This window comes from Sinocyclocheilus grahami, unplaced genomic scaffold (assembly GCF_001515645.1).
Source record: "Sinocyclocheilus grahami isolate Dianchi unplaced genomic scaffold, SAMN03320097.WGS_v1.1 scaffold776.1, whole genome shotgun sequence".
NCBI classification, from domain to species: Eukaryota; Metazoa; Chordata; class Actinopteri; order Cypriniformes; family Cyprinidae; genus Sinocyclocheilus; species Sinocyclocheilus grahami.
Window position 1 is genome coordinate 680,906 of NW_015505955.1, and position 10,365 is coordinate 691,270.

The following is a 10,365-nucleotide window of genomic DNA, read 5'->3' on the forward strand; positions in this document are numbered from 1 at the left end:
ACAATCTTAACATGAGCGTAAACTTAAAAATATGCATTTATTCAAAAATAAGTCACAGAAACAAACATACGATAGACTGAACAATTTGGTGTAGTATTTTCTTTGAAACGATTTTCATTGACATTGCTAGTAAATTTCCCAAATAATTACAAAGAAACGGCAAGTAATGCACTGAATTAAATGAAATTTTCAAGTACAAAAACTGAAATAGTATTATCTATTTTTACAGTGTATGATCTGATCACAAAACAATGATATTTAAGGCCTAGAGAAAATCTCTTATGATATATTCAAGTGGGAAAAAAATCAGGCATCCCTTTGTTCTACATATACGGCAGACCAACCCTCATGTGTTTGACATCTGGTATCTGATTGAACCATGAACCCATGAGAGTTGTTGAACTGTAATGTTTATGCATGCGCCCTGCCATGTCACCATCTAATAAATTAGACAATCATTTACCAGTGTTCTCCATACTAAATATTTATATACTGCTTGGAGACCGTTTATTGTGTTCATTTTTCACTAACATGAAAATTTTAACACTGTTAGATTTTAACACTAATATTATGCATGATCCTACTCACTATACAGTATGTAAAATAGAATGACCCCTTGTCCTCAGTTATATGTGTTTATCAGCAGAGGTCATAAGTATATAACGTTATTCATGTCTGTTTAACTCAGGACCTTTATACATGTGGTTATAGGCACGTGTGGACAGTTGGCATGGCAAGACTGTTGGACATTTCTCTTGGCATGTCTGCTGCTTGTCCATGTGTGAAGACCTCAGGTCCGGTGTGTGTGGGTAGCAAGGGATCTTCAGACAAAGCTGCTGCATACAAAAGATCAGAATGACAAAAGTGACATTAATAATCCAATAGGCTATATACCTAATGAAGTAATATTGAATTGAAAATGCTTTGAAACTATGTATTGTGAAAAGCGCGATGCAAATCTAAGGCAACTTGTTTCTGCAATGCAAAAAATAAATTCATTCAAAAATGACCTTTTATCTCAAAATACCGACTTGAAATATAAACAATTGTGAGAAAAAAGTCAGAATTGCGAGGTTAACTTGCAATAATGAGAAAAAAGTTGCAATTACTTTTTTAAACTTATTTATTCTGAAACAGAAAACAGAATTACGAGATGAATTACGAGATGTAAACTCGGAATTCCAAGAAAAAAAGTCAAGATAGCGAGAAGTAAATTCAGAATTCTGATAAAAAAAAATTTCACTATGAGATCTAAAAATGTAGAAGTGTGAGATAAAAAGATGTAATTACTTTTTTAATTGTATTGATTTTTTATTTTGTGGCGGAAACAAGCCACAAATTCCATGCAAATATTGATGAATTTAATTGAAGTTAATAAATAATGTAAGACAGCAGAATATGTGCCTATAAATTAGAATTCCATGTAAACAAAGTACAAAAAGTAGTGTATATATTACTATATTTAGGCCTATGGAAAACTATCATTAATAGTTAAAGATTCCAGCTTTTTTAAGCCTTATACTTCCTTATACTTATCATATGTCTTTAAATCACTTGGAATATAGGTCATGGGTCATATGAGTTATTTTTATGCACTGTAAGAAAAGCAGGGACTTTTCTTACACTGAAAAACATCTTGTGTAGGATTTACTTTGAAACAGTTTCCCTCAGAAATTGCTGGTGAATTATACTCTTAAGTATACTCTTCTTCAATAGTGTTGGGCAGTATGCTCCATAATTATATCGTCCTATCGTCAGCCTGTGAGATCGCAAATAACGATATTATTGTGCTGATGTATTTAATTATTTATTCTTAGTTTCATAGCTGGAGAGTGAACCAACTCCATGGCACGGCTAAAAGCAGCCTAATGTTAGTGTAATCTATCTTTTTATTCAAGTAGCATATGGATGTCATAAAATATTTATATTTATAATAACACTGTAGGCCTAAGTTACTAATTATAATGCTTATATTTCCTCAGTTATTCAAACAGTAGCTACATAAACGCAAAGAACATTTACACCGACTCGCGTTATAATCAGTGAAGCCGTCTACACTGTATGATGAATAAATCTTTTATAGGCTACTTACATCGCACATATATCTGCACTTTGTTGTTTATGATGAGAGAATCTGCGAGGAAGCAATGAACAACCAAACTCTGGTGTTTCAGCGATGACTCATCTGAACGCCTCTGATTCCGTTCAGAAGCTCAACATAATCGTGTGTGATTGGTTTTATAAAATGGATAGTTTCCGGTCCTTGATTCTGATTGGTTGAGCCAAGTTCGAAGCTGTTGTAAATTACTCTACAAACACACACCTTTGTTTACTTCTGTGTGTTGCTCGGCAGCCACTTTGTTGGAACCACAACCGTTTCTGAGGAACTACATTGTTTGGCGGAAGAATACTGTTTTTATTTATATCATTACACTTTATTTGCTCGGTTTTATTTTGTGAAACCTTACTACGTATATGGAATAACCGTTTTATAAAAGCAATAAGCACCCGTGAAGCCGTGGTTTACAGTGAATTTATAACAGCAAAAGGGCGTTGTAGGTACGACAACCGTTTTATAAAAGCAATAAGCCCCGTGAAGCCGTGGTTTACAGTGAATTTATAACAGCAAAAGGGCGTTGTTCGGTACGACGCGAAGAGGACGTATATGGAATAACCGTTTTATAAAAGTAATAAGCCCCGTGAAGCCGTGGTTTACAGTGAAATTATAACAGCTAAGGGGGTTGTATGCACTCCGCTTCGCGTCGTACCTAACAACGCCCCTTAGCTGTTATAAATTCACTGTAAACCACGGCTTCTTGGGGTTTATTGCTTTAATAACGCACGACACTGTAAAAACCCGGAAAAAGAATTATGATGGAACAAATAAGCCCTAATATTAATTAGATAATAATACTAGCCTGATAACAATAATAATAAAAATATAATAATCGTCTTGCTTTCGTCAAAGGCATCAGCCACAGGCGATATCTCTATCGTCGATACACAATGCTATATTATACTATCGTCTATCGGCACAACCCTACTCTGCAAGAAACATGGAATTAAACATGCAATTTTGAAGTAAAAAGACTGAAATGGTATTTTCTTGTAAAATGTACTCCAGTAATATTTGTTTTATCTATGGAACATCTTCGAAAAAATATTTGTTTACAGCATGATGTTCAATTTGACTGTTTGGGAGAAGCTCCTGGGAACTGCTTTCATCGTGTGGAAAACAGCAGCATGGACATGGAGGTAGAAAAAGTCTTATGCATTTAATACGACATAGACTGTTGATTTTTGGGTGAACTATCCCTTTAAACTCTATAGGACTGAAAGCTGGACTACCTGTGCTTGAGATACTCACAGGAGGGTACAGGAAGGATCACGGATGTGAAGTTAGGCATTAGGATATGCTCCGTCAGTATTCCTCTGGAGAGGACAGACTCTGCAGCTGTGGTGAATATAAGTGGCTCAGGATTTGACTCTACAGAAAGGCAAAAAAAAAAAAAAAGTTACTGTTTTATTCCATTTCCAACCTGTTCATACTTTAACTGCAGGTAAGTCAGAAAGAGCCCCCATTCCCTCAGAGAACTAATGGTGGGTCTTATCTAAAGCCCGAGAGCTAGACTGAGACAGATGGACTCTGGACTGAGATCTCCTATGGAATCTTAACCAGCTCTGAGTTCACTGAAGTTTATATGCTATGTCTCTGGACCAACACTGCTCATCTAATTCTAAGAGTTTATATACTGATCCTAAATCAGCAGTATATGGCAACCCAGAGGAACATTTTATAGTTCAGGAGAGTTTATTGAATTCTCAGCTATCTTAGACTTTTGATCGACATTTGGTCTCATATGTTCCTCCTAAAATTCCTTGTGAAAAAAATAAACATAGAGGAGAAACTATTTTTGACATACACTATGAATATAAAGCACTGGAAAAAAAATATTAATTTAATTTACTAAAGTTTTTTAAGGTAAGTGGTTGCAATCAGTTGATTTTAGCTACATTTAAATAAACAAATTTAGTTGACTAACTTTAATTTTTTTTAAATGTAGCTAAAATAAATTGTTTGCAACCACTTACCTTCAAAAATGTAGTATACTTTTTTTTAAGTGTATTGAGCTTTTAAACAGAGTTCTTATGCAAATAATATACTTTAAAAGAATATACTTGAGTGCAGATTAACTATAAGGTTTTCAGACACAATTTCCATGCACTGTAAAAAAAAAAAGATACAAATTTTTTAAAAGTAAAATCGGAGCATGTTTTAGAAGAAAATAGTATTTAAGTTTTTTGTACTTTAAAATGTTTGTTAAATTTACTAACAATTTCAGAGAGAAAATACACCATTTTTTTTAAATGACGGTCACTTCCTGGTTAAGAATGTCATCAAGGCTTTTGTAAGGTAGCAGGATGGAAATTATTTACACAGGTACCACATACTGTATAAAATAATTTGCAATTGAAATTTTCAAGAAAATGTATTTTGTTTAAATTACAGAAAAAATTGCCAAAATATGTTTGTAATATATGCTAAATATAACAGTAAAGCTCAATGAAATATATTTTTGAAATTATAATATTGAAATATATGTAGTTTCTATCTCCATATGCCAGAATCAAAAATCATAGATTTATAATGATTAAATAATTTTTTATTTATTTTTTTGTGCAATGTTCACGTGTTATTTCTTCACACATTACAGACAACAAATAATATTTTTCTTCAAATGTGACGAAATCTATTTACATATATATATATTTGTGATCAAATATTTTGCAACATACTGTAGCAAATATATTTTTGGGCTAACATATATTTATATTATATATATTTATACTAGCAAAAAGATTTTTATAAAAAAAAAAAAATATATATATATATATATATATATATATATATATGAAGATTTTTTGAATACTTCCAAAAAAAAGATAAAAACCCGTAATATTTTACATTTTAGTTTTTCATGTTAGATCGTAGCACATGGGTACAAAAATGGCAACCTCTGCTAAAACCAAAATAAATTAAACAAAGCAAATCTTACTGACCAACCTGGCTCCACTCTTATAATCAGACCTCCAGGCCAACAGGCAGGAAAGTCTATAACTCAACAATCCTCACCAGCACGCCCCAGATATTAATAGATCCCCATAAAACATCATGAAACCAAGAGAGACAGTACAAGCAAAGAGTGCCAGGAACAAGTGCAGACGCTCCTGGCACAGACAGAGTGTTTGACTGGGAACACAGCAATGATCCCTGACTAACCTGGGGCGAAGAAGACGATGGTTTTGAGACAGACAAATTCAGTGTCTGTGATGTTCAGCTCTTTCAGGGGTCTCACCAGCTCTTCCAGGATACGAGTGGCTACCTTGGACATCTCCTCCTCGGTGCCTCGAACAGGAATGATGAAGTCGTTTCCTGTACAAACACGGTATAATGACAAATCATGCTCACATTAAGGTTGCAACTTTCGATACCTTGTGAGCTCTGTAACTTAAAAAAAAAAGTTTTTTAAAGCAAGTATTTGTATGAATTGCAGGTACTTAAAATTGATCAATTATACATTTTATAACATTTACTCAGTGACAATAAAGTGAACAAGAAGACAATGTAAATGAATGGGTGTAAATGAAGTCTCGAAATCAATGTTATTTTAGTATCATTAAGATACTATTATAGTTTTTTTTGTTTAATATTTTAAATTATTAGTATTTTTAGTTTTCATTTTAATTTTAGTTGAAGTTTTCATAATTTTGCTGTGTGTTTTTATTTTAAAATATATTAATATTTAAAAAAATATACATTTATTATTTTAAATTTTAATTAAATTGTATATATTTTTTATTTCGGTTATTTTAGTACATCAAGCTAAACTAAATAAACTAATTGGCAACTAGCTGAAATCAAATATGAAATGTTTTTATTTATTCATAATAAAATATTACATTTATTTTACTTTATTTCATTTTTATTTTAAATGAGTTAAAAACAAAAATAACAAAAAAAACTTTAAAAAAGTTTTAGTTAAATAATAACTCTGCTTGAAAACTGATTGTTTTTATAGGGTTTTATAGGCCTTTATCTCTTTTTTTTTCAACTCAGCAAATTTCTTCATGTAATTCCAATTCAACTTCCTGTGCACAATTCCAACCGTGCAATTTATTTCCTGGTAAGTGTAAATTCCCCTTTGCAGCCAATTTCATTGGTCAGCTGCATCATACAGTCACCTTTCGAGAATAGTTCACTAGTGTTTGAGGTAAAAAAACGAATATGATTTCCATTTTTTTAAATAGTAAGTTTAATTTGTGTGTTTGAATCATTTATCTAATGCATACAATATGATTGGGACATGAAAAATGTAGTGCAAACAGGAATGGCCTGTTTTCAAGTGAACCCAACCCAGCCACCCGCTCACCCAGCAGGATGATGCCATTGTAGGGAAGTGAACGTCGTGCCACCCCTAAGATGAGGTGCTCAGCGGAGTGAGCTCTTAACAGTGCCACCTGCACACACACACACACGCACACACACAGGTTTACATTTGTGAAAAGTGGGGACATCCCATAGGCGTAATGGTTTTTATACTGTACAGACCGTATATTCTATTGCCCTTCACCAACCCTACCCCTAAACCTACCCCTCACAGGAAACTTTCTGCTATTTCAGATTTTCAATACACTCCATTCTGTGTGATTTATAAGCGTTTTGAAAAGTGGGGACATGGGGTAATGTCCTGAAAAGTCACCTTCTCCTTGTAATACCTATGTCATACCTTTGTCATTATACAAATTTATGTCCTCATTTGTCACAAAAATGCGTACACACACACACACACACACACACACACACACATCAACACACTCATAGACAGGAAGTGACAGCTCGTGATCAAACAAACACAGTCAGGAACAGGCCTACCCTGTCATCCACCGAGAGCACACAGAACTCAGGGATGCGCTTCGCCCATTCCACTAGGAGGAGTAGCTGCTGTTTCATGGATTCACACACATCTCCAACGCCGGCTAGCTTCTTGGTGTTGATGTCCCTCATGGGATTCTGGTTCTGCAGATGGCAGAATGACTCTGCTTAATATAAATAGTTCAATTACAGTTACATTTGCATTTGTGCATTTCCCAGAAGCCTTTATCCAAAGCGACTGACAACAGAGAAACATAAGCAATTTGTCTCAGAGTGAGCAGTATTTGCAGTATGCAATGGCACATTTATTAGAAAGCTAGATTAGGACACAAGCTAGAGCAGAGGAGAAATTCAGAGGAGAGAAAGTGGTTTGCAAGTGCATTGGTTTAGGGCTGTGGAGTGTGCTTTCAGCTGCTTCTTAAAAGCTGTAATGGTTTCAGGAGGTTTGGAGGTTGGCAGCTCTTTCCACCAGAGAGGAGCAGAGAGGGTGAAGGTTCTGGAAAGTGATCTTGTGCCTCATTGTAAAGAAACACCAAGCTGAAGATGAAAATGGGCCAGCATGAAAATATTTTTATAACATGATTCGAGCTCAAGAAGCAAAATGTACGAGGCAAAGCTGTGGTTCTGATTCTTTTTTAGATGTATTATCCAAGACTGTAAGGTTCTTCCAAAAAACAAAAAACAAACAAACAAAAAAAAACACTTGTTTTGACAGATTGATTTTCAATTGTTTTATCTTATTTTCATGCTTGTTTTGTCTTATTTTAACCTTTGTGCAGTGTTGAAAATCTGAAACTCATTGCGTCCTTGTCAGAAATGACTGACCTGCTTTTTAAATCTCTCATTATACTGTCTGTATTATAACCAAATCTTACATTCAATATTTTAAACCTGTTTTCTTTCAATTAGCACAGTTTTTCTGTCTTTTTAAAAATGATTTATCATAGTTGTTGAGTGAAAAAAGATTTATTGGTGGCTAATTTTGTCAATGCTAACTCAAAAACCAAGGTCCATACATTCAGATCACTGAGATCTGTGACCAATCAGTTCCAAAAGGAAATCCAAAATCTGTGTTAATTGAAAGAAAACAAGTTGATCAAAGGATTGAATCCAGGATATAATGCTGGGTTAAATATAACCCAGCGCTGGGTTAAAAAGAGACAAACTCAGCCATTGGGTTGTTTTGACCCAGTGGCTGGGTTCAAAACAACCCAACCACTGGTTCAAAACAACCCAACCGCTGGGTCAAAACAACCCAATAGCTGAGTTCAAAACAACCCAACCGCTGGGTCAAAACAACACAATAGCTGGGTTCAAAACAACACAATAGCTGGGTCAAAACAACCCAACCGCTGGGTCAAAACAACCCAATAGCTGGGTTCAAAACAACCCAACCGCTGGTTCAAAACAACCCAACCGCTGGTTCAAAACAATCCAACCGCTGGGTCAAAACAACACAATAGCTAGGTTCAAAACAACACAATAGCTGGGTCAAAACAACACAGTAGCTGGGTTTGTCCCTTTTTAACCCAGTGCTGGGTTTTATTTAACCCAGCATATTTTAGAGTTCCAACCGCTGGGTCAAAACAACACAATAGCTAGGTTCAAAACAACACAATAGCTGGGTCAAAACAACCCAATAGCTGGGTTCAAAACACCCCAACCGCTGGTTCAAAACAACCCAACCGCTGGGTCAAAACAACCCAATAGCTGAGTTCAAAACAACCCAACCGCTGGGTCAAAACAACCCAATAGCTGAGTTCAAAACAACCCAACCGCTGGGTCAAAACAACCCAATAGCTGAGTTCAAAACAACCCAACCGCTGGGTCAAAACAACCCAATAGCTGAGTTCAAAACAACCCAACCGCTGGGTCAAAACAACCCAATAGCTGGGTTCAAAACAACCCAACCGCTGGTTCAAAACAATCCAACCGCTGGGTCAAAACAACACAATAGCTAGGTTCAAAACAACACAATAGCTGGGTCAAAACAACACAGTAGCTGGGTTTGTCCCTTTTTAACCCAGTGCTGGGTTTTATTTAACCCAGCATATTTTAGAGTATAATAATATAGCACATCAAGATATTTATAAACAATTTTTTTGTAGGCTTTGCATCCCCAAAATTCCCTAAAAAGTCCAATGCACCAACTATTTTGGAAAAAAGATAACCTTCTCCAGATGAAAATGACCCGAACACAACATGAGGGTCAAACCAATTGAAGCCATTCGGAGGTCAAATGCCCCCAAATAACTGCCTCACTTAAATCATTGTTTAGGGTTTATACTGTTCACTCTTAAAGGTATATTGTGTAAGAAAAGGATATTGTTTACAAATGTGAATATTTTGAAAGTAAGTTAGGCAAGAAAGTTCACCTGATGAATGTAAGCCTCTGCCTGCATCAGCACATCAATGGTGAGAGTCCTGGCGCCTTGACCTTCTCTACGACAGCTTATGTAACCCAGCATATTTTAGAGTATAATAATATAGCACATCAAGATATTTATAAACAATTTTTTTGTAGGCTTTGCATCCCCAAAATTCCCTAAAAAGTCCAATGCACCAACTATTTTGGAAAAAAGATAACCTTCTCCAGATGAAAATGACCCGAACACAACATGAGGGTCAAACCAATTGAAGCCATTCGGAGGTCAAATGCCCCCAAATAACTGCCTCACTTAAATCATTGTTTAGGGTTTATACTGTTCACTCTTAAAGGTATATTGTGTAAGAAAAGGATATTGTTTACAAATGTGAATATTTTGAAAGTAAGTTAGGCAAGAAAGTTCACCTGATGAATGTAAGCCTCTGCCTGCATCAGCACATCAATGGTGAGAGTCCTGGCGCCTTGACCTTCTCTACGACAGCTGATACGGTCACGCTCATTCTGAACAGCTAAGAGACACAAACAAAGAGGAAAATAAAACCAACTTTCTTGTATATATATACACACTACCGTGTTATGAGGATCAGTAAGACTTGTAATGTTTTTAAAGAGTCTCTTATGCTCATCAAGGCTGCATTTATTTGATCAAAAATACAGAAAAAAACTGTAATGTTATTACAATATAAAATAATGGTTTCTATTTTAATATACTTTAAAATATAATTTATTTCTGTGATGCAAAGCTGAATTTCCATCAGCCATTACTCCAGTATAAAGTGTCACATGATCCTTAAGAAATCATTCTAATATGCTGATTTATTATTAGAATTATCAATGTTGGCAACAGTTGTGCTGCTTAATATTTTTTTGGAAACTGCGATACTTTTTTCCGGATTCTTTGATGAATAAAAAGTTAAGAACAGCATTTATTCAAAATATAAATATTTTCTAACAATATAAATCTTTGCTATCACTTCTTAACAATTTAACACATCCGTGCTGAATAAAAGTTTTAATTTCTTTCAAAAAAAGAAAGAATAAAAAT

The 10,365-nt window shown here is 34.8% G+C and overlaps 1 protein-coding gene and 1 long non-coding RNA gene across 4 annotated transcripts in view; both read right to left on the reverse strand.

The window, feature by feature from the left end:
• Positions 1-771: 771 nt before the first annotated feature.
• Positions 772-3,510, reverse strand: LOC107561525 (uncharacterized). The gene is made up of 2 exons (XR_001605864.1): positions 3,368-3,510; positions 772-836 (listed from the first exon to the last, which is right to left on the reverse strand). It is a non-coding gene; the product is annotated as an uncharacterized lncRNA (long non-coding RNA).
• Positions 3,511-5,027: 1,517 nt separating this feature from the next.
• Positions 5,028-10,365, reverse strand: part of LOC107561524 (hepatocyte nuclear factor 4-beta-like) — a 7,774-nt gene continuing 2,436 nt past the window's right edge. Inside the window, exons 3-7 of one of the 3 annotated variants that reach the window (XM_016245988.1) lie at positions 9,788-9,829; positions 9,310-9,371; positions 6,935-7,078; positions 6,432-6,519; positions 5,028-5,434 (exon numbers count right to left, since the gene is read on the reverse strand). In XM_016245988.1, coding sequence (XP_016101474.1) covers positions 5,277-5,434; positions 6,432-6,519; positions 6,935-7,078; positions 9,310-9,371; positions 9,788-9,829 — 494 coding nt within the window. In that variant the 3' untranslated portion in view covers positions 5,028-5,276. Of the gene's footprint in view, positions 5,435-6,431; positions 6,520-6,934; positions 7,079-9,309; positions 9,372-9,725; positions 9,830-10,365 lie in introns of all 3 variants that reach the window. The other 2 variants (XM_016245987.1, XM_016245986.1) reach the window with 2 other exon arrangements.